The sequence below is a fragment of the Geotrypetes seraphini genome, chromosome 1, assembly GCF_902459505.1.
Source record: "Geotrypetes seraphini chromosome 1, aGeoSer1.1, whole genome shotgun sequence".
NCBI classification, from domain to species: Eukaryota; Metazoa; Chordata; class Amphibia; order Gymnophiona; family Dermophiidae; genus Geotrypetes; species Geotrypetes seraphini.
The window spans coordinates 66896290-66921558 of record NC_047084.1 but is presented as its reverse complement, the minus strand read 5'-3'; the positions used below and the strand labels follow the sequence as shown (position 1 = coordinate 66921558).

The 25269-nt window shown below is 44.3% G+C and overlaps 1 protein-coding gene across 3 annotated transcripts in view; it reads right to left on the bottom strand.

The window, feature by feature from the left end:
• Window positions 1-25269, bottom strand: part of NUP155 (nucleoporin 155) — a 261773-nt gene that overhangs the window by 85976 nt on the left and 150528 nt on the right. For 2 of the 3 annotated variants that reach the window (XM_033932712.1, XM_033932698.1), the window contains exons 19-22: window positions 20284-20350; window positions 19460-19575; window positions 16827-16930; window positions 12205-12338 (exon numbers count right to left, since the gene is read on the bottom strand). In XM_033932712.1, coding sequence (XP_033788603.1) covers window positions 12205-12338; window positions 16827-16930; window positions 19460-19575; window positions 20284-20350 — 421 coding nt within the window. The remainder of the gene's footprint in view (window positions 1-12204; window positions 12339-16826; window positions 16931-19459; window positions 19576-20283; window positions 20351-25269) is intronic. The other variant, XM_033932703.1, reaches the window with a different exon arrangement.

Sequence of the window (25269 nt, the reverse complement as noted above, 5' to 3'; positions counted from 1 at the left end):
CAAGCATGACTAGACTCTCGTGGCAGCAAAGAACGACTGCAAACAAAGCAAACAGCTGCACAAAATCTCAAAGAATCACTGGTGCATACTTTTAACCCCCCACCCCCCAAATTTTTTTAATACATTTAATTGGAAAAATTGGAATAGATTAAATTATAGTTTTTGGTGAAATTCATTATGTCATATGTATAAGATGGAAAGAATGTTAGCCTTGCAGAAAGGTAATTTTAATAACTTTCAGGAGGTTTGGAGGCCATTAATAGAATATTGTAATGGATTATCATTTTTCCCTAAGAGGTATAATTGCAAAGTAGGGGGGGATTTCTGATTTGATATTAAATGATTAGATTAATAGGACAGAATATAAAATATATTATATGATATATGTACTACATATGAATTAGTAGGGTTGGGAGGGAGGGTTTAAATATTATGATTTAAGTTAAATTGATAGAGAATCAAGTGATATTTTATAAGTTTAAATGTTATTTTATGATACACTTGTTGTAAGATGTAAAATGAATAAAAAAAAAAAAAATACAGTTATGTGAAATTTCCCCTCCCCCATTATTGCACATGCTTAACATTCATCCTATTTCCATGTAGCTGGGTTTCCAGAGACAGCGAGGGACTCTGGAGCTGGCTAGCTGGCCAGCAGTGCTGTACCTTAATCCACAAGACCCTAATCAATCCACCAGGCCGCCCCATAGTTAATACCCGCCAATCCATCCTTGAACCGCTCTCTAATTTGTTGATTATTTTTTGAGACGAGGTCCCTAAAATCACCTCTTACATCAAGGACATGTCTCAGTTTCTGAGGATAACTGAAGATATGGATACAGTTATGCACAATAAATGGATGGTGACTCTGGATGTCACATCCCTGTACACACAAATCCCTCAAACGGAGGCTGGTATAATAGTGGATGAAATTCTTCAACATAGGCAGGACCCACAACGCATTACAACAGCGTTTTTGAACCAGCTTACACATTGGGTGATCCATGATAATTATTTTGAATATCAAGATCAGTATTTCCAACAGGTCCAGGGAGTGGCCATGGGGGCCACTCTGGCTCCCTCGGTAGCATCCCTGTATATGTCTAATTTCGAGGATAAATTTGTGTATGGGTCCCCCTGGTTTCCTCAGGTTCTATACTGGTGCTGGTTCCTCGATGATATTTTCTTTATCTGGCAAGACACTAGGGAGAATTTAGATAAGTTTATTGACCACCTGAACTCTGTAGATGCCAACATTAAATTCACCATGACATGCCATAACACTTACATTGAATTTTTAGATATTGCCATTTCTGTTCAGGAGGGCCGCATGACCACTTCTTTGTATAGGAAACCAATTACCAGAAATACGGTCCTCCATTTTGACAGTTTCCACCCTTACAAGTTACGTTTTAACTTACCTATAGCCCAATTTCTTCGCATTCGTCGGATATGCTCCTCTATGGGAGAGTTTAAATATCATGCAATTTCCCTATCTGAACGGTTTAGACAGAGGGGCTATCCCGAAAAGGCTATCAGGCAGGCGTATCTACGGGTCAGATTTGCCCAACGTGATCTCTTGTTACAGGGGACTAGTCCCCATTTAGACACTACACAGGAGGTTTTGACTTGTGTTCTTCCCTTTTCTAGGGCAGCCAGCAAGGTGGTTGGCTTGATGAAACGCCACTGGCATATAGCACGGACCCACCATATATTTCAGGTTTTTCCTAGGATAGCTTACACAAGAGGGGTCATGTTGGGACAAAAATGTAATGCTCAGAAATATAGGGGGGCTCTCGAGAGAACAAGTGGGAGGCACAGCAGATGTGGTAAATGCCAATGGTGTGCCACTACTATTGAGGGGGGTGCGTGGGAGGTCCCCGGGAGAAATATGACTTTGTATTCTAGGACCAACACAGATTGCACTTCTCAGGATGTGATATATGTGATCATTTGCCCCTGCGATTTGATATACGTGGGGCGCACATCAAGGGCGGTACGTGTGAGGCTCAATGAGCATAAATCACGTATTGTGAATGGGGACCTGCAGGCCCCCCTGGTAGACCATTGGATGACTTATAAACATAGGATCGAAGACTTGAGATGGCGTGTTATTAAGAGAGTGATTGGGAGGGATGGTGGGAAAGATCACATTAAACTGAATGAGAGTGAACAGAGGTGCATTTTTACATTGGATACTGTAGCACCTATAGGGCTCAACGCTGAGATAGAGTGGATGTCTTTGACTGGCTAGGGAGCTGTCCAATCAGAATCTGTGGGGGAAGTGTAGGTTTCATGAATGAATGACTGTACTCACTATATATAACCCGAGACCACACGCCGCGGCCATCTTACTCTCAGTAAAATTATGAGTCGGATGACCTGCGCGTACTCGGTAAGCATTAATTTTTCTAAACTTTAGTGCTAAGGAAATAGAAGGTTAAGCTAAGGGACAGTAATATAGAACGTACTTATAACTGTTTCTTTTTTAATTCACACTTAGGGAGACCCTTGATACAGCGCCATTTGGCGCGAAACATGTCGGGTTAGACTCCCAGACGTTGGCTGACAGAGCTAAGTATCTACACCATCTTTATATAGAGGATAATAAGTTATGATTGCATGAAGGAGTGTTCACGGTTTTATATTCATACCAAAAATTTAAAATACAAATTATGAGCAGCTGATGATGAAGTGCCACATAAATCTCCACGCAGTCACAAGATAGTACAGCGATGGAGTGGTGGGGCTGAGGCATACTCATGAAGCATTATAAAAGTAAAGCTATCATTTGAAACTGCTTTCACTAGTCCAGTTTAGTGACAGTATTAATCATTTACCATTTTGGGACTGGTATAAACATTAACTACCATAGCCATATTTGTGGTACCTTAATCCCTGGCACTGTCAGCCATGAAGAAAAGGTTGTGTCGAGGGAAATGGGGGGGGGGGGGGGGGAAAGAGACACAAAGAGACACTGGACTGCAGGGGAGGAGGAGGAGACACAAAGAGATACCAGACCATGGGGCGAGGAGGGAGGAGGAGATGTAAAGAGATACCAGACTTCGGAGAAAGGAGGAGATGCAAAGAGATATCAGATCATGGAGAGAGGAGGGGGAGGAAATGGAAAGAGATACTAGACCATGGGGGGTGGGGGAAGAGACAAAAAAATACTGGACCACGGGGAGAGGAGGGAGGAGGAGACGGAAAGAGATGCCAGACCACAGGGAGAGGAGGGAGGAGATGACAGAAAGATATACCGGACCGATGGTGGGGGGGGTGGAGTAGAGAGATATTGGACTGCAGGTGGGGGGGGGGGTTGAATGCTGGACAACTTGGGGATAAAAGTGAGGGTGGAGATGAATTGAGGAAAGAGAGATACAGGCCACAAAGGGAGGGACAGGGAGAAAAATAAACTAAAGGGGTAGGCATATGGTTTGCTAGATCTTTACAATTTGCTGTTACTAAGGTGATTTGAGACCCTGAGGGCAGATTTTTATTGCTTAAGATGGCTCTAGGTTTTGAGCTCTTTACATTAATTAATATTTACACCCCTAATGACCATCAGGGCCCTTTTTGTCAGAAAACAGATACTTTGCTCCAAAAACATGCTGAGGGTAAGATCCTTGTGGGGGTGGGGAGAAGAATTATAATTGAACTTTAGACCCATCAGTGGACAAGTCAGTGGCCACTGTTTAGTATGCAGGCAGGGATTGGGAGCAGCTTTATTCGCTTAGGAATCATTGGAGACTGTAGGATCTCTGGAAAGTGAAACACCCTTCTGCTCGTGACTATACATTCCATTCATGAGTGCATAACACGAGCTTCAGAACTGATCTCTGGCTGGGAGATGGTATGGTGAAAGCGCAGGTAGTTTGGAGTGTAATCCATACTAGCGCATTATCTGATCATGATCCAGTGGAACTGCAGCTATTGATAGCTGGGGATCCACAATTCAGGCTCCCTTGGAGATTTTCAGATAGTTTGCTTTTAGATCCCCAGAATGTGAAACAATTGACTAAGGAACTGCAGGAAGACTTGGAATTTAATGACCAGGCTAGATATGGCACCTAGGATTTTATGGGAAGGATTTAAAGCGATTATACAGAGCAAGATCATTGCTTTCCGGCCTCTATTTTTAAATCAAAGGTGGCTAAGGAAAGTACTTTACAACACAACTTGTACCTCCTGAGATGTAAGGTGAAAGAAGGCGTGGCACAGGCTTCTGATCATACCTGCATAATAGAGCACTCCCAAGTACAGAGTTGCGCGGTGACAGAAATCCCACCCGTTCCCGTGAGGAATCCCTCCGTCCCCGCAAGGAATCCTCTCCATCCCCACCCGTCCCTATAAACGAATTACCGTATTTTCACGCATATAACACGCGCGTTATACACGATTTTTACAAACCGCGCATAACCTTGCGCATTATATGCGTGAGCGCATTGTACAAAATTTTTTTACAGTTCCCCTTCCCCCCGACGTCCGATTCACCCCCCCCCCCCCGCAGGACCGCTCGCACCCCCACCCTGAAGGACTGCTCGAACCCCCACCCTGAAGGACCGCTCGCACGCACTCCCACCCGCACCCCCAGCCTGAAGGACCGCTCGCACCCCCAAAGCCTCCCGACCCCCCCCATCATGTAGAAGCTCCTACCGGTGTCCTGCTGCTTCCTCTTGGCGGTCCCGGCCCTTCTGTGAGCCCTGCGCCTTCTGCTGCTTCTTCCGGCGGTCCCGCCCTTTCTCTGACGTCAAGCCCTCTTGCCCCGCCGACTCCCCGACACGATCGGGGCAAGAGGGAGCACATGGTCGGGTTGGGCCCATGTGCCTCAGGCCCCGCCCCCAGGAGGGACCTAAGACTCCCGGGCCTATTCTGATTGGCCCAGGTGCCTTAGGCCCCACCAGTAGGCGGAGCTTTGGGACGGATGGGCCAATCCGGCCTCATTCCGTCGTTGGCTGCCTGCTGGACAGGCGGGTTTGGCTCCCGTCTGTCTGGCCAACTACACAAAGGTACGGGGAAGGGGGGTGGGGGTGTCGTGGGGGTCGGCCAGGGGGGTCACGGGTCGGCTGGGGGGTTGGTCGGAGGTTCTTTGGGGGGGTGGTCATTGGGGGGAGGGGGGTTTGCATCGAGGGCAGGAGGGCCTGGGATCCCTCCTGTCCGTAATGTAGTGCGGGGTGGGGGTAGGGGGTTGCCGTGGCCAGGAGGGTTTGGGCTCCCTCCTGGCCCGAACAACTAGCGGGGGGGGGGGGGGGGTGTCGCCAGGGCTAGGAGGACTTGGGCTCCCTCCTGGCCCAATATTGTCGGGGAGTTGGCGGGGCAAGAGGGCTTGGGCTCCCTTTTGCCCCGATCGTGTCGGGGAGTTGGGGGGGCAAGAGGGCTTGAGCTCCCTCTTGCCCCGATCGTGTCGGGGGTGCCGCGGTTGGCTGGGGCAAGAGGGCTTGAGCTTCTTATTGCTACAACCAGCTTGACCACCATGGCCGGAAACCTCCACCACTCTTGGACACGCCGTGCAGACGCCTGGTGGAGAAATTCAGTCTGGCTTCAATCCTGGTCGCTCCTCTGGGGAACCGCTCAGCCTGCGCAGGCTGTCCAAGGGGCTTATTGACAAGCAGGGAACCCCCCAGAAACAGACTTTTCTCCAAAGATCTGTAATCTCTCGCAGTCAAGGATGTCCCTGCAGGGAACCTCCACAGCATGAGGGCTAAAACTGCAAACGAAAAATATTGAAATAACAGAAAATAAGCTCCTACAGCCTGGCCTGTAGGAAGAACTGGTAAGCTGAGGAGTATGCACAGTGGTGAGGTATGAGGGGGAGGGGTTAAAGCCTCTGAAGTTTTGAGGCTTCCTACAAATCCTGATGAGTAGATGGTCCCAGAATAAAGTGGGATTGTACAAGTATATATTCTTATATATTCCTGAATTGTAAGGTGAGCATCTAGATGAACCCCCAACAATCTCATATGTGGTAGTATTGAAAATTTCACATCTTTCAACTGCTCCTCCTGCACTTGCAATAACAGTTGATCCTTTCTAATAAGCAAAACTTCTATTTTTGCAGATTTAAGAGCAATTTATTCACATTCATCCAATTTTCAATCTTTTCCATGCAGTTTAATTCAAACCAGTCCAGCAGTGAAAAATCTAACCAAATTCTTTTTCCTTGTACTCCCACTTCTCTTTAGTAATCATTATCATCTAAATGAGACAAATCATTTCAGGACTCTAATTTTTCTGACCTTATTAATCCACTAACTGTAAAACTATTTGCATATTACCACATATATACTGCTTAAGAAATCCCTGGAAAAAGACCTAACACCACAAGTCCTCTTCTTTCCCGCCATTAACTCTCCAACCCCTGAAACAACCTACTCTACTCTTCACTCTCCTTGAAAATGACCAGGCATCATCTGTAATCCACCTTCTATAACTCTTTTTGTATGAGAGAGTGGGATAGAAGGAAATAGTCCAATCTCATGGCAGATGAGTGAGGCGCTGACCAAAATGTGTATTCAAGGTTCTTAGGGTGGAAAAGGCGCCAGACATCAGTCAATCCATAGGACTGGATAATATTCAACAGGAGTGGTTGTGTTGTTGGAGGCCGATAGGAGAACTGAGATCTACGGTCCAGATGCGCATCAAGAACAAGATTCAGTCAGTGGTGATAGAAGCCAGCTCCTTAGCTAAGGCTCAAAAAAACTCCGGATCAGCAACATTGGGTCAATAGAGCGTAAAAAAGGTATAGCATTGGGAAGCAATGTTAAGAGTGACCGTAACCCATCTACCCTGAAAATCATTGGAGGAGTACACGATGGTGTATTGAAGATGCTTAGCCAGCAGAATAGCCACCACACCTTTTGATGAAGCTGCGGGAGAGAAAATACAATGTGAGACCCAGTCCGGCTTCAATTTAGCAGACTCAATTGCGTTCAATTTGGTTTCCTGCAGAAAGACCACTTGAGCAGAATGATGTTTGCAAAATAATAACATTTTCTTCCTCTTGATAGGGTGATTTAAGCCCCTAATATTCAGAGATAATACATTACATACTGGCATCTTAGACAATCACATCATATAATATTGCAATCCCCTGCATGAAAAATAAGAAAAACTGTACAGCATACTCACAGACATCCCGCTGCCTATCAATCCTAGTACCTGAGAAAATCTGCCTAGCCCTTAGCAGACACAGGAAATCCCCAAACAGACACACACACATACATCCCCCCACCCTCCCTATAGCCATCCAAACCTCCACCCACCCATAAGACAAAAGCCTTGTATCCATCCTGCCAAAGAGGCGACCCGAGGGGAAGAGACACCATAATACGGAGGCTCGAAGTCAACTCCACCCCCCCCCCCCAACAGCCCCGCAAAGAACAATGTTGAGAAAATACAGAAAATATAACTGGTATAATATTTCACTCACAACCCTGATATGAGCATGTCAAGTCTAGCAGCCAAAACTGCACAGCGCTATTGCAGCGAAGGTAAAGAAAAGGAAAATAGGGCAAAGATGAAGCCTTAAGAGGCAATCAGATATCCATACACTGCAGCTCTTCCTGCTCCCTCAAGAAGCGATCCACCTCCTTAGGGTCGGTATAAGTTTTGATAGGTCGGTATACCATTTTGATAGGTAATTTTGAAGTACGCCAGCAACAAGAGGCTAAAGCGGGCCTCCAAAGCACGCAGACGAGGACGCAAGGCCAAAAACTTGCGTCGCTTTTCTGCTGTGGCCTTGGTCTAATCAGCAGAGATGTAGATGATTTGACCCTGCCAGTCAAGTTTATGGAGAGTTTTCATCTTATCTAGGATCATTGCCACATGAGGGAAGCACAGCAATTTCATCACCACCGGTCTCACCCGCTGCGATCCGGAGGGCGATTTGGTCAGTACCCTGTGGACCCTCTCCACCTTTAAGCACTTTGGGGAGCCAATCTTCAAAAAATCTGTAAGCATCAGGGCCTTCAATTCCCTCATTTAAGCCGCTGATGCGTAAATTATGCCTGTGACCGCGATTGCCAATGTCTTCTAGCTGAACCTCCGCGTGCAAGGCTCTCCGATCCATTTTTTGATTCGTGGCGATCTCATCAACGAGCTGACTCTTCCGTTCCAAAATAAGCATTTTGGCATCCATCGCCTAGTTGTAATTGATCCTATACTGTAAGCTCAGGATCTGCACGTGGTCTGCTCGCATCGCCTTTGGTAGGAGTCGGCGGATCTTGTTTCAGCCGTTTAGCACCAGAAGTGCCCGGCAAAAGCAGCCTCAATCTTGCCCTGCTTAGGAATAGGCATCGTGTGAGCTAGAAATATCGTAATTTCTCCTGTAGAAAGTGAGTGAAAATGTAGAAATAGCAGAGCCGTTGGCGGGAGCTCGTGACTCAAGCCTTCATATTGATCAGGCTCTCTAGCGCCCCCCCATAACTTTTTTTGTAATCCGCCTTGAACCGCGAGGTAATGGTGGAATAAAAATCCCTAATGTAATGTAATGAATACTGAAACCGGGAAGTAGCTGTGAGACGGATTTAACAAAAAAAAAAAAAAAAAAGATTTTTAGTATTAATCAAATTCATCCCTATTTAATATATAAAAAATTTCTCTTAATTTTTAGAGATTCCTTATGAATTGCTGAAAACCAAGGCCCTTTTATCTTCCTGAAATTTAGTCATGCCATTTGCACTCAATTTTCAACAGTCTCCAAACTGCTGTTCTCACGGCCATGTTCTTCTCTGAAGCTCAGATCAAAGCAAAAAGAGTACCAGCTAAGGTGGCTGAACCCCTTCTTCAGGCAAACTACTACCTTAATGCCCCTCCCCCCCAAAAAAATAAAACAAAACCAAAAAATGAAAGATTAGGTTCTTACCTTTGCTAATCTTCTTTCCTGTAAATCCTCCCTTTATTCCGGGACCAGTGGGTTTATGCATCCCTTGCCGCCAGGCACTGAAGGAAGCCTCAAATGTTTGAAGTCTCAACTCCTCCCTCTGATAGCATATCCTGGAGCATGCCCCTTGGACACCAGTCTTGCTTTCCTACAAGCCAGCCTGCAGAAGGTTATCTCTTCTGCTCGTGTTTCTTGTGATAGTTTTCAGTATTTTCCTTCATGGGTTTACTCTCGTGTTGTGGAGGTTCCTGCAGGGACATCCTTGCAGTGGGAGATCGCAGACTGTCTGCTTCGGGGGGTTCCCTGCTCTGCCGTAAGCCCCCTGGACAGCCTGCAAGTCATATCAGGGCTCCAGGATCAGGAGCTAGCTCACCCTAGGTTCATCCGCTAGTGGATGTAGCGCAGGCTGAGCAGTTCCGGGAAGCACAACAGGGATCGGAGCCAGATTGCATGCCTCTGCCAGGTGATTGCACAACATATCTTAGGGTGTTTTTTGCCAAGCTGGGTGCTTATTCAGTGTCCACCCTGGAGGATGCTGTGGGACTTCTCCTCTAAGGCCACCTTGAGCAAGTTGTCCTGGCAACATATTCTCACACACTGCTGCTTGCAAAGTCAAGGCTGACACCTCAAAAGCATTGCTTCAGATATCTCCATCCTCCAATCCCATGAATCTTTCAGGGATGAACCACCCTCCACCAGCATAGTAATGCTCTTAGCAATCACTGAGACCAAGACAGCTAGCGCTTTTCTATCTCTTCTATCGGAATCTAATATTATCTAGCCATACATCTTCCCACCTTCAGCCCTTACCACCCAGCCACTAAAGTCATGTCTTTAAGCACTCTGTGGAAAGAAAATACCTTAATGGATTTTTGGATGCCTGCCAGAAGAGGACAACATAACGAGAACCTGAGCAATAAGAGAGGGCAGCTCAGCTTTCTTAAAAATTAAACATTATGGTCACATCTTTGCCCCAGAGGAGTTCCCTTTTGTTCACATGTTCTGCAATCTCCCCAAGATCCCTCTAAGTGACTCTAAGGATCCTACAGAGGCTACAGACTCCATCTTGCCCAGGTTCTCCCTCCATGTTCCAATGGGTGCTCTTGGCCATACTGGACTTCCAAGGGCCCAGAGATGAGAAAGAGGGCTCTAACATGAAGACTTAGTGCAGTAACAAAAATGAACTTAAAAAGGAAACCCCCTTGAAGTCTCAGGAATCCTGTTCTCTTGGCACACAGGCACCATCCCTGAATTCCACTAGAAGTAAAAGCAGCTGCCTGGTCATAGCACCCAGGTCTGTCATCCAGTCTAAGTGGTGCCATTTACTGCCATCACACTAGACTCCCAGGCTACTACCAGAGATGCACTGCCACCCAAAACATACTCTCAGAGCATTTCCCTCCCATCTAAGAATTTTTACTGCCTAAGCTTCTACCTCCATAGGTGTGGCAGAAACTCGCCACACCTGAACTTGGGCCAATGGCAGCCATAGTCTGCACATTGCCTGTTTCACTCTACCTGCTCCAATATCTTTCCATAACAGATCCTGCTTACAGAGCTATTGCCTGCTCCCCCCTCTCTCTTTCAGGCCTACATGCAGCAACGTAATTGTCTTTCCACAGCAGAATCTCACATGGCCAGTCTTATTTCTGTTGTGCTTGGGGCTCTTGCTTTTTCTTTGTCTTTCTGGTTTTTTAAGCTAACTTTATTCTACACTTCTGCCTAGAAGTTCTCTGGCTTCCCCTCAAGAGCAGCAGAGGACAGAAGCCTACCGACATGATTCAGAAAGGCAATAGAGAGGAAAGAGGATCCAGATCCTGCTGGATTTGACACTATCAGGAGTTGGTGTCAATCAGTTCCAAGTCTTGTTGATCGGTCTTCTCCTAAGTCAGACATGTCAAACTCTGGCCCGGTGTGTAAAAAATTGGCCTGCCAGACATTTCAAATTTTATAGTAAATTTGGCCCGCCGGCACAAACCGCTGCCACCACTGCTGCTCTTCACTCGCGTCTGCCTTCACTTGGTCTCCTCTTCAAAGCAGCCTGCTAAGGATCGCTGGCCAACTGTAGTGAACCTCGCAGGCCACTGTCCAACTCGGTAGCACATTCCCTCTGACGCGATCCCGCCCTTCCTCTGACGTACGGGATCGTGTCAGAGGGAACGTGCTACCGAGGTGGCCAGTGGCCAGAGGAGACCAGGAATCCAGGATGGAGGGAGGTAGGAACGGCGGGCCAAATCTGAAGATGAAACCGGGAAGAAGGGGGAAAAACATACAGGCCTTTGGGACAGGGGCGGGCCCTGGTGTAGCAGTACCCGGCGAGACAGAAGAAGGGGTCCAGATGTGCATATGCCGGACTGAGTGGGGAGTGGGGTGGGGTGGGGAAGAAATAAAACAGAGGAGAGGGATAGAGGAAAGGAACAGAAAGAGAGAGAAGTTGAACACAAGGGATGGGGTGGAGGGGGGATAGAGATACTGGATAGGAGGGTAGTTGGGAAGAGGAGAGATGGTGGATCCTGGGGTGGTGGGGAAGGAGGGAGAGATGCTGGATGAAAGGATAGTTGAGAAAAAGACAGATGGTGGGTCTGGGGATGGTGGGGCCATTGCTGCAGCTGCGGATATGGACACGAAAAAAAGGAAATATGCCAGACCTCCGGGGAAGGGAAGGGAAATGTAAGGGGAGGACAGAGATGGATAGTTAGCACGGAAAAAGAAGAAAACAACAAATGGGCAGGAGACTCTGGCAAGCGAGTTATCAGAAGACAACCAGAGTCTGGGACCAACAAAAGGTAGAAAAAATAATTTTATTTTCTGTTTCGTGATTACAATATTTATTTTGTTTACACCACAGAGCTAGTGTGGGGTTGAAGACGTTGTAACCCTATACTTCTACTAAGACTAAGTCTTAGTCATTTAGGGGTCCTTTTATTAAGGTGCGCATTTAGCATGCACTAAATCAGTTAGTGTACCTTAATTAAAGGACCCCTAATTATCTTAATTAAAAATTCGGCCCACGGCTTAGCCTTTTTTTCTGATTTCGGCTCTTATGTGATTGAGTTTGACACCTCTGTCCTAAGCCCTGAAGCTGCCTGGCCTATACATCTACTGGAGATAGAGGAACACTAGCTGTCTAGGGGCTGAACAGGACCCTATATTCAATTCAATTCAAGCACTTATATTCCACTACTATTCGAAATTCATATTTAGAGAAGTTGCGGTATATAAGCCTAAGGTTTAGTTTAGTTATTAAAACCAGTTTTTCTCTGCTTTTATCAAAAACCCACACATCTGGTTAGAAGAGAAGATTTTGGTCACTGAACGCATACCTTCTGAAGCTCTCCTACAATAATGCTGAACTGGTGTTCACAAAGCAGCTTCCATAAAGCCAGAGCCTGACAGGTCTTCCGAACTAGCTGTTGAATCCCTTGCAGTGAAATCTTCTCATTTAATTGTGCCTCTGCTATAAAAAACAAAACAAAAAAGCACCCCTGAAACATACATACAATTAAAATCATTCCACTAATTAAAGGAAAACACACAAAATAATGCAACTATATGATTCAATGACTAGTTTATTGTGAAATTACGAGAGATATTTCCAAATTTACTGCCATCTGTTAAGATCATGGTTCTAGAATATCTTTTTTTATTTCAGTGCCAGGATATTCTTATCTGCTTAGCTACACATCGTTATATTTCTGTGCCCCTTGCTATCAGTATTAGAACTACCAGAGTGGATAGTTTAGATGTTTCTGGTGCACACCTTCAATAACAACAAGCATGGCATGCAGTAATATGAAATGGCTCCAATCTTCCCAATGACCCTTGTATTATCTTTAAACTTAAATTAGAAAGTTGATTCAGGTATTATCAGTTAGTAAGGCTATAACAAATAGGATGCAGGACTTGATGGACTTTTGGTATTTACAGCATGGCATGGTTTATATCTACCCAAAGCTAATCCCTAGGAAACAACCAATGAGATGCCAAAAAGTAAATCTACTCCTTTCTGTTATTCCCTGGGATAAGTGGTACCTAACGATTAAAAAGGACTTTTCATCCAGGAATTTGTCCAAATTCAGCTATTCTGCTAAATCCAGTTTTAATTCCTAGACTAAGTTCAATCATGAGATCAAAGGAAATGTTATAGGTGACGGGGGAGGAGCCAAGATGTCTGACTGTGTTTGATGGCGTCTTATCTGCTTTGCCGATTTTCTATGTGGCTTACCTTTCTGATATTTTTCTTCAAAGTTTTTACTTAGAAGCCACAATGCCGCATTCTAAAAGGAAGGGGACCAAGAACCACGTTACCGGCTCACTCATTGTCCCCAATTCAGCAGATAATTCCACAGCTTTTGGACAGGCAGGCAGCTGCTGCCAATCCTCAGACTGATAATCGGGGGCCGAACTTTAGCATGCCTCCTTATCCAGCAGAAGTGCGTAGCCCGAAGTCAAATCCTAGGAGGTCAGGAGAGAAGAACCCACAGATGGAAGAGAGCATTGGAGTAGCTGGGAATTCAGCATTAGAGCCTGCGATTACTTTGGGAACTCTTCTTGAGTCTACAAGGAAGCTGGAAGCGACGGTTGGAAAAACTGCTCAAGACCTGTAGGTATTGGTATCTAAAGAAGATGCTTTTTCTGTATAGAAAAATTCAATCTGAGACTAATTCTTTGAAACATAATAACATAAGAATTGCAGCTGCTAGGTCAGACCAGTGGTCCATTGTGCCCAGCAGTCCGCTCACGCAGCGGCCCTTAGGTCAAAGACCAGTGCCCTAACTGAAACTAGTCTTACCTGCATACGTTCTGGTCCAGCAGGAACTTGTCTAACTTTGTCTTGAATCCCTGGAGGGTGTTTTCCCTTATAACAACCTCCGGAAGAGCGTTCCAGTTTTCTACCACTCTCTGGGTGAAGAACTTCCTTACATTTGTACAGAATCTATCACCTTTTAACTTTTAGAGAGTGCCCTCTCGTTCTCCCTACCTTGGATAGGGTGAACAACCTGTCTATCTACTAAGTCTATTCCCTTCATTATTTTGAATGTTTCGATCATGTCCCCTCTCAGTCTCCTCTTTTCAAGGGAGAAGAGGCCCAGTTTATCTAATCTCTCACTGTACGGCAACTCCTCCAGCCCCTTAACCATTTTAGTCGCTCTTCTCTGGACCCTTTGAAGTAGTACCGTGTCTTTCTTCATGTACGGCAACCAGTGCTGGATGCAGTATTCCAGGTGGTAGCCCAGTACAGCAGCATGATGACCTTCTCCGATCTGTTCGTGATCCCCTTCTTAATCATTCCTAGCATTCTGTTCGTCCTTTTCACCGCCGCTGCACATTGCGCGTACGGCTTCAATAACTTGTCGACTAGTACTCCCAAGTCTCTTTCCTGGGGGGTCTTTCCGAGTACTGCACAGGACATCCTGTACTCATGTATAAGATTTTTGTTACCAACATGCATCACCTTACACTTATCCACGTTAAACCTCATTTGCCATGTAGTGGCCCATTTCTTGAGCATGTTTATGTCATGTTGCAGGATCTGCAAAAGTTAGAAGAATGGTCTAGCGTCTGGCAACTAAAATTCAACGCAAAGTACAGAGTGATGCATTTGGGGGGTAGAAATCTGAGGGAACCGTATTTGCTGGGAGGAGAGAGGCGGATAAGCACAGATGGAGAGAGAGACCTTGGAGTGATTATGTCTGAGGATCTAAAGCACATGTGTCAAACACAAGGCCTGCGGGCTGAATCTGGCCCGCCTGGCCTTTTTATGTGGCCCGCAGCAATGCTCCTTAACTCTCCCTTCTCACAGCTCAGCTTGTCCTCCCTCCTGCACTGATCCAATGCCGCCATCACTCCGGATTCGGTAGTGTTGCCCGTGGCTCCCCCTCCTGCCCTCAGTGGTCCACCCGGAAGTTGCGCGCTATTGGAGACAGACTGTAGCAGGCGAAAAGCAGGAGGGGGAGCCACGTACAACACCAGTGAATCGCTGAGGCCAGCAGATTCCTCGGTTGGCGGTGACATCGGACCGGTACCAGAGGGAAAGACACGCCGCTGGAGGGAAAGGCAAGCTGGGCTATGAGGAGAGAGGGATCAGTGCTGGAGGGAAGGGCATGCTGGATGGTGAAGAAAGCGAGATGAAGGGAGAGAGGTTGGACCTGGGACAGTGTGGAGAAAGAGGGAAATAGATACTTGAAGGGAGAACCATTAGGAAGAGAAAGGGAGAAATGGTGGACCTGGGGGGAGGGAGGGAGGCAAGCAGACAGGGGGAGAGATGGGATGGGGGCAGATGGGAAGAGAAAAGGAGAGAACTTGGATCTGGAGATGGAATGGAGGGAGAAATCTTAGGCCAAGGGGTGGAAGGGAGAGAGAGATGCAGCATCTCTTTTTTTTTCCTTCCATCCCATTGTTCAGCATCAAGGGGGAAGGGAAGAACAACAGAAAAGAGAGGGATAAAATATTGGACCAAGAGGAGAGATAGAAGGAAATAGGATGCTGGGAAAGGAGTGAGATGGGAAATGGGACACCTACAGAATAAGAGAAGATGGAAAATTGATAGGTAGCTGAAAATTTAAAAAGAAGGAGAAGGATGAGAGAAAGGGCGAGATTTGAGTGGATAGAGGCAAAAAAGAAGTTGAAAGGGAAAAATCAATATGCTGGAGACAGGGACTGGAGCAAGAGAGAAGAGGAGAAAAAAAAATGGACAGCAGACACTTTTTGAAGTGATAAGAGATTAGAAATTTATGTAAAAAAAATAGAGCAAATTGAGAATCATAATAGACAATTGAATCTCAGAGTGCTTAATTATCCAAAAATTTTGGATTTGTCATCTTTAGAAGTCTTTAAAAAATACCTTTTGGAAAATCTGAAATATCCACAAGAAGCTATTCCACCTATAAATAAAGCTTATTATTTGCCTATTATAAAATCTAAAAAGGCTGAAACAGGAGACCAAAAAGAAAAAGATGATTTACAGTATGCCCTGTGAATAATATACAGTCAGTTAAAGATTTACAAGATATTACTGGTATCTTAGAGGACTCTCTCTCAAGTTAAGGAATAGGCTACAGCAGGCAAGCCAGCAACAGCTGTAAAGGGAGTCCTCAGCTACTTTATGGTAAGGGAATCCTTTCTGCCTGTCCGTTGGTGGCTGGGGAACCTTCCGCGTGGGTGACGGGGGAAGCCCGGGCTTCCACGCAGACGGCTGCCGGCCACAAGGCAATCGCGAAGGGGATTCCTGGCCGCCGGTGCCCAATGCCGATGAGGATTCCCCTTCGCAGCAGCCTGCCTCGCTCGAACAGGCCGGCCGAGAATGCCTCGTGGCTGGATTACAATGAGCACTTTTCCCCTTGTAAAAGTGCTCATTGCTCCAGACGTGACCTAGCTAGAGAAAAAAGTGCCAGTTAGCAGAAAAAGACAGTAAAATACAGTACATTTAAAGAGACAGAGACCTTTAGACAGCCTCAGGATTTTTTTTTCCAGAACAGATTCTATGGCTTTAAAAGCTGGAGGCCTGACCAATATCAGTGGCCAGGCTTCCAGCTGAGGCACCACTACAAAAATGTGGGGAGGTGGAGGAAGGGGGGAGGGACCCAGCACGAGACCCGCTGGGTTTGACACCCCTAGGTCGGATGGATCCCCAAACAGAACCTGTTCAAGCTCCGTCCAGCACTAAAAGGGGAACAAGGAGTTCTAAAACAAATTCCAACAGCCCTAACAGGGGGTGCCAAAATAGTGTTACCACTCTGCTGGAGACTGAGAAAAGACTGGGTTGGTAGGGGGAGCCTTAGCTAATATATTACAACCAAGATTTGGTCTCAGTCTCCACCTGCTGGTCACAGTGAGATATAGCCCATCAGTGAAGAACTGTACCAGTCTATCAGGCAAACAAATTTGTTTTTTGGATTTGAGTGAGAATATTTGAGTGTTATATAAAAGAAGGACTAATCCTTACTGTGATATTTACGCTGAAGCTCTTGCTGAACTTGCTGAGAACTTCCACCATCAGGACGTATGAAGCCCAGTAGCCTCTGCTGCAGGTTAGCAGATGGACCAAAGCTAGTGTTTCAGAAACACAAAGGAACAAGTTAGTGCAGTAGTCCAGGCCCATTTACCAAAATAGCAGTCTCAATTATTTGACCTCTGCTAGTCCTACCATCCACTATATCCAACAGTATTAAAAACATATGTATCAAACTTAAATACAGACCAAATAATTAAGATAAAATAAATAGTTTAGACTATTATTTGATTGGTTGTCTAGAGAGAAGTATATTTTTTTGTTTGATCATCAGGTATGTGATTTATTCTTGTCTACTACTGTTTGAGCAGTTTTGGGAGTAATCTATTTTTGCTAACATACATGTTCAACTTTTTTCAGACTACCTCCGACTTGTTATTTTAGACCAGGGGTAGGCAATTCTAGGATAATTCTATGCTTCACTATCTGACTGGGATACTGAATGCTGATGCCACCAAATTAAATAACAAGCTACTGCATTTGTGATATAGAAGAAAAAAAAAAGAGATATAACCCGTTTCTATGAAATTAAGGTGGTTACTGAAAATGAAAAATAGAATATTATTCATCAAAGTAGGAAAGGCTGAAGTTGCTACATAGCTCACCAGGCTATCAACAAACATAGCTACATAGATAAAACCGAGCCACAAAATGGAAAATCTTAAATGGAAAATGCCATCCTCACTAATTACATGTGATCCACAGCGCTGAGTAAGAACAACAGTGGATCCACTATGTGGGGAAAAGCTAAAAGAGGAAAATAAGGAAATCACAGACACAGTAACAATATTGTTGAAAAAGAGAGATTCTGCTCTGAAGAAAAAGAAAAGCTGTCTAGAAGCAAACTGTGCCTTTTTTTCTCTCTCACCTTTTTTTTTTTTTACTACAGAGATCAAAGACAAGTAGAACATTGGTTTGGGACCCCAGATTACCTTGCCTGCCTAACTGTCCCTTAAAATTAACCACATCCTCTGTGTTCAGATCAAAGACAAGTAGAACATTGGTTTGGGACCCCAGATTACCTTGCCTGCCTAACTGTCCCTTAAAATTCACCACATCCTCTGTGTTCACTGAATGACTTTCACCTAGTACTACCCAGACCATGTCAGGTACAACTTGAGTCCACATTTCACTTGGCATTCACTTTACAAGCCCGTCCTCCTGGAACTCTCTTCCTCTCTCTATCCACAGTATTACCTCTCAAGGAATTCAAAGTCAAGCCATGGCTATTCATCCAACCCTTCTCGTCTACTTAGCATGAAGAAGTTATATCTCCAGTGTATTCAGGTTATTCCATGCAGAATCACGGTCCTACTAGCCTCACCTTGTGTCTTGTATGAGTGATACATTTCTTTCCCATGTACATGATGGCACTCTTTTCCTCTTTTTATCCCAAATTTTAGATTGTAAACCACTTAGCTGTCCTGTACGGATGCAGCGGTATATTAAATATAAATAAATATAGTGCTCTGATTGGTGCCATGTAGCTGCAAACACAAGACACTGGTACAAATTTGATCACAGAAGAATACAGTATCAGAATAAATATAATGTAATCAATCATAAATGCAGCTGATATTTCAAGGAAAGAAAGACATGCAGCAGTAACAGCAACCACTGAAGAATATGAGAGAGAAAACTCAAATGGCCTTCTATTTTAAAAATAAAAAAAAAACTTGCCAGAACTTGCTAGAGAAATTATCGGTCAAGATAATCAGATCAGTTGATGAGGCTTCTAACTGAACCAACAAAAATACTACAACCCAGCCCTTGAGAAGCATGGCAGACTAGAGCTGCTCCCCCAAAAAACCAGCACAGAAACACTGATGGTGACACAATAATGAGAATCCACCCTGGAACCTTAAAAAAGGAAACCTTCTAGCATTCACACACAGAAGAAGACAATACTGGCAGGGAAATTCCTCAAAGAAAGAACCATAAAAAATGAACATTTGACAGAGGGAAGAAAGAGCAGAATAGAATGCTCAGTGCAGGAAGGGTTCCCACCATCTGATGACCATTAGAACAAAGATCAAATACCCAAAGTGTTGCAGAAATGCTAAGAGAAAATAAAAACGTACCTCCATGGAAAGTTATTATACAAGGTCAGAGGCGCTAGAGTAATCTGGCTTACAAATAAGATTTTAGCCTTTGCAGAGTTGAAGTACGGGAAGTACTTCAGTAAAACTTTAACAGACTTCAAATAATACAGCCCTTCCTGTAGAAACCTCCTGTTCTACTGACACTTAGCCATGAACTAGGTCAGGAGCTGGCAGAGAAACTTCCTGCTCTGCGAACTATCCGCTTGGCTACAAATAAAAAAAACAAACTACTGAACATTCCATGGTTGCATAGTACTCCATGGAATGAATCACTTAGAGCTATTTGGTTTCTCTGTCTCCATCTGTTGGTCAACAGACTCAACACTCACTTTTCTGGACTAGTCTAGCTGGACAACAAGGAAGCGTGATTTTAACTATCAAATGCCAAGACTGCTTTTGAATCACTCAGTGATCTCACATCCAATATTATTTCAGTTTTGTTCTGTATTAGCTCTTGGATCTTACCTGGGATTGCCCAGCAATCCTGCTGTGAACTGAGAGTTTCTATCAAGAAATTCTTGAAGACCTTTTAGTTCTTGGAACACAGACCCCAAAAGCTGAAATGGAACACTGCTTTCAATCTATAAACAAATATAAAATATTCTCATCTTATTTAATGTAGAGAAATTTGAAATACTTTTTTGCTTTCATTTATTTAAGGGGTTCTATCTTCTGAATTGGAGAAGAAAGGTAGGCTCATTTACATCCTTCTGCATAGGCCCAGATACTTGCTGTTACTGCTACAGATTCATTTCATAAGCTTGAGATGTAATAAAAGAACCAGATTAATAAGTCGCTTAAAGAACAGCAGCCCAGGAAACAAGATTTAGAACGCCTCTTTGTCCAAACTCCTATCAAAATTAATCCAGGTTTGATTGTTTTGCCATTGACCTTCATGCTGTTCTCTCCCTGTGATCCCCAACCCTTCCTCCTTCAGTCTTTGCCCTGAGCTCTGTCACGAAGGGAGAAGTACAACCACTTCATTTAACATCTGCTTCCTCTGCTAGGCTGGAACATTTTTTGTAATATGAATCACAAAGTTGACTTAGATATGAACAGCTGAGGATCAGGGGTACTGAGAGAAGTAAAGACAGACAGGAGCTAAAAGAAAGAGGAAGAAAAGTCTAGTGCTCAGTACATAAAGCAACTGGGGACTTTAGGCCCATAAAACTTAGAAGTCCTGATCCTCTCTCAGAGTACATCTGGCCCCATACCAAAATGGTTAAAATTTCAGATCTAGATAGGTTTTCCACAAACATTTGAAAGTAAAGTGAACAGTGCAATTTTACCGTAATAACTTCTCGATTGCCACTCTTCAGTATCTTCTCTACCACCATACTTCCATCCCAAATATTTCTAAAAAGACAGGGAATACAGAACCGGGTGTAATCTGTTAAAGAACATTTGTATTAAGACAAATTTTGTCTCTACTGTGGTAGCTCACTGCCCCCCCCCTTTTACTAAACTGCAATAGCAGTTACTAGCGCAGGGAGCTGCACCAAATGCTCTGTGCTGCTCCTGATGCTCATAGAGTTCCTATGAGCATCAGGAGCAGAGTGGAACATTCAGCATGGCTTCCTGCGCTAATAACCACTATCGTGGTTTAGTAAAAAAAAAAGGGGGGGGCTAGTCAGCTATTTCACATATTTTGATCAAGCTCATATTTAATTGAATCTGCTATACCGCTTTTCACTGTAAAAATGTTCAAGTTATTTACAAATTAACTGGCAAAAGGAAAGGAAATCCAGATTTCTTAAAAGGAAAGCACTCGCTAAAATAACTTCAGCTATCTTGACAGGAATTCAGAAGCAGTAATAAAGAAAACATTAATTAGTTTTAGTCCTACAGAGTTCCATTTATTCCCCCCCCCCCACACACACAAACCCCGTCCCCCCAGAAAAACCATCCCCATAAGGAAAGGTACACCATTTGGTAAGTAAAGCTGGCTGAAAATGATTTAAATAACTTTACCTATCCTATAAATGTACAGTGCTCTTCAATAAAATCTTTAAAACAATTAAACCCTATAAAGTTTGTAAATAATTTTAAAATTTTTCTTTCAAGTTTCAAGGTTATTCACATTTGATATACTGCTCATAAAGCAGCTTTCTATGCAATTTAGAAATATCAGGTTCTTACCTAGATAATTTTTTCTTGTACATGTGTCTAGTGAACACTAGTGTTATGCGTCTAAACCCGCAAGTTGCTTGCAGAATGCTATCAATCATCATTTGAACTCCACCTCCTTTCCAGGGAGCTGCTCTTTCCCTCTTAGTTTGTAGAAAAGCAATCAAATAGCAATGTAATGAAAGACATAACAGGAAGGAGGAAAACGAGGAAAAAAATCAAACACTATAATTCTGTTCTGCTCTGTAACACACACCAATTAACATAACTGCTCAAACCAGATACAAAAACGTGTGCAACCAGCACTAATCTTATAGAAAGCTTGTAGCTACTCATATGTCCTACTGTCAAGCAGAGACTTAAAGCAAACTTTACATTCTTGTGTATTTTCCTTCTTTTTTTTATATCCTTTCAGTTCATCCGAGACCAAGAATTTTCTAAATTCAGACTGATCTAAAAGCAGAAGAGAGGCAAAGCCCACTGACAGGGTGGGGCTTCAGGACCACTAGACACATCTACAAGAAAAATTATAATTGAGTTAAGAACCTAATTTTTCTTTTAGTGCAATATGTCAAGTGATCATGAACACTATGGATGTACCAAAGAAGTCCCCAGAGTCTGCAGGCCTTCTGAGCCTGCCTTCAAAACGCAGGACCCAAAAGTGGCGTCTTTCCTGGCTGCTACATCCACCCTATAGAACATGGTAAAAGTACTGCCAGTGTCCCTTTTGCTTTGCTGAGCCTGATGTCTAAATATCCTGTCTGATTCAGTGTGTCGTGCCCCATCTCTAATGGTGTTCAAATCCAGGCTAAAAACCTACTTTTTAAAAACTGCATTTATGCTTTACCCTCCCAACGTGTAAAGAACCCATATCTATTGCCATTCCCTCTTTACTCCCCTACCTCTAGTCCCATATATTTCCTCACCTAAGTAACATGTATAAGCCTTTGTCCTATGTCTGTCTTAATTAGATTGTAAGCTCTTTCGGGCAGGGACCATCTCTTGCGGGTTTGTTGTACAATGCTGCATGTGTCTGGTAGCACTTTATAAGTAATAAATAGTAGTAGTTTTAGTACTATAAAAGGTAGAGCAAATAGTTTTGCCCGAGGAAATCAACTACAGATTTCCTCGGGCAAAATTGCCCGAGTCTCTGGCCATGAAGTAGCAACTCTCTAGTGGAGTGCACTTTCAATGCAATCGGCAGCTGCTTACCACAGCCCACATACATGGAGGCAATGGATATTTTAATCCATCTGGAAATCGAGGCCTTAGACGCCGGCTTCCCTTTCTAAGCATGACTGGTCAGAACAAAAAGGTGATCTGATTCGAAAAACTCATTAGTAAATTCAAGATACCGGAGAAGTATATGCTTAACATCCAGCAAATGCAGCATTTTATCTTTTTTCTTAGACCCCGTAGAGTGAAAAGCGAGCAAACTGACTTCCTGATTGATGTGGAGGGCAGAGACTACTTTCAGCAAAAAGGATAGAAACGTGCGTAACGAGAGCCCTGCTTCTGTAATCTTAAGGAATGGTTCCCTGAAGGAAAGAGCTTGTAACTCAAAAGCTCGTTTCACCGACATGATTGCGACCAGAAACACCATCTTGACTGTAAGATTCAGAAAGGAAACCTCCTGGTAAGGGCTCATACAGAGCTCTACTGAGACCTTGTAATATGGTGTTAAGATTCAAGGAAGGGAAAGAAAGACACACTGAAGGGGGCCCCTTTAATGAACTGGTTGACATCTGGGTGAGAGGCCAGAGAGCCTCTTTCTCCTTGAGCTTAGAAACAGGTAAGGTCCCCTATCTGCACGTTTAGCAATCTGACTGCAAGACCCTACCATGTGAAAAGCCGCCTGTTTACAGCCTTCAATAACTGCAATATGCTGGTATAATTAATATATATATATTTTTTATTAACAATCAATAATAGGTTACAAGAGTGAATCCTTAAAGCATATGGAGCTGACAGATAGTATGCCTCAAGCGCTTGAGTATACTTGGATGTCTGTCCTCCTCTCATAGCCAAAAGAGCTATCTTTTATATGCTTCTGATAGCCCAACCCCACGTGGGTGTATATTACATTTTATATTTTCATTGGTTAATCACATTCGTCATTATACTTATTAATCTATTGATTGGTTAGCATAATAAGTAATACTATGCGTCACGCCTCTTTTACTAGAACTACTCTGCTTTCCCGTAAATGTCCTGTTAATATACCAAGATCCTCAGTTCTGAATACCTGGGCCTGACTGTGGTTACAATTGTGGTTAATCTTCTTAAGTTTCACATCTTCATTCTTATGAAGCTTCTAACAGCTGGCCATGTTGACTTGGGAGGAGGGCTGTTTTTCATAAGAATTGTTATTTTCAGCATTGCCCTCTGTTTGACTTGCTCTTCTCAGAAAAGCAGAAGTGTGCTTTTCTCCAGAACACAGAAATAGATTATGTAAAAGGCTGACAGCTTTAGTCAAACTGTATCTTCAGCCATTCCAGGCTTTTCAGCAGTCATTTTAGGCCTTTAACTGTGTTGGCCTGTTTCTGCTATGCTGGGGATTCTAAGGGGTCTGCCTTCACCTCTAGCACCTTACAGGACTTCTCTTCACCTGTACATTCCTGCACAGGTCTTCCTTTTCTCCCCTTCCTTCCTCAAATTCCACATCTTTTGAAGTCCTTCTTGCAAAAAAAAACCCAGGACTTCTGAAATTGGAGATCTACATCATTCACAGCACATCAGTACTGAAAGGACTTCCAGGCCTTAGCATAGGCTACCACCATTGATGGCTTCTTAGCAATAAGCACAGTGAAGATGACCACATTTGAGTAACCCTTGCTTTTCAGGGCCATGCTGTAAACTCAAAGTGTTCCAGATTCTCAATAAGGACCAGTCCCTGCGTGAGATCATCTGGACTGGCAAACTGAGTCCTTTGTCCCTCTTGAGGCAAACTAGGTTTGCAAACCATGGTCTGTGGGCCAATCAGACATTACTAGGACTATCAACCCTGGATTCCTTGAAATCCTGCAAATAACTTGCCCAAGCATGAGCCACAGGGGAAACACGTACTAGAGCCCTTTCCCTGGCCTTGGTTGGATTAACGCATCCAACCCCTCTCTTCCAGGCTGGTATCTTTGGCTGTAAAAGAGATCCGCCTTTGTGTATGCCATCGAGGTAATTAGATCCATCTGTTGTGGATGCCCCCGACTGTCAAACTATGAATGCCTGGGGGGTGAGGGACAGAGACCATTCCCCCAGATCGAGAGTATTCCGACTTGAGAAAGTTGGCCTGCACATTTTCCTATCCCGTTACAGGTGCTGCAGAGAGAGCCTGCGAATGAGCTTCTGACCACTGAAAGATGAATTGAGTTTCTAGGTGCAATGGAGTCCTTCCTTGTTTGTTGACACAGGCCACAGCTGTTGCACTGTCCAAGAAGACTTTGACTGCCTTGCCTTCCAGAGACTTCTCCAGTATCTGAAGCACTAGTCGAATGGCTCTGAGTTCTAGTCAATTTATGGACCACTTTTGCAGAACCATTGTCCAATGACCTTAAACTAGGTGTCCATTAGAAACAAAGAAACATGATGGTAGATAAAGGCCAAATGGCCCATCTACTCTGCCAATCTGCAGCAACTGTTATCTCTTTCTCTCTCTCTCTCTCTCTCTCTCTGAGAGATCCCATGTGCCTATCCCAGGCCCTCTTGAATTCAGACACAGTCTCTTATCTCCACCACCTCTTCCAAGACAATGACACCCCTCCCCCAACTATAGAGGCTGGCATCTGTTGTTAAAATCTCCCAGGAGGAAATTTGGAGCAGTATGCCCCTTGAGAAGGCAGCCATCTGCAGTCATCTTCATAAACTGCACTTTGCTTCCAGTAACGAGGGAAGTGGTTTCTGAAGCAAGTCCATCTGAGGAGACCATCGAGAGAGAAGACTCTTGAGAGGTCTCATGTGCACTCTTGCCCAAGGGATCACCTCTATGGCTGCCACCATCAACCATAAGACCTGCAGATAATGCCATGCCATGGGAGTCAGACTTTGTAGCAGGTCTGAAATCTGCTTCTGTAGCTTTAGATTGCTTGGCTCTGGAAGAAAGACCTGGCCCAAGGCTGTGTCGAACAACACTCCCGGGTATTCCAAGTGCTATA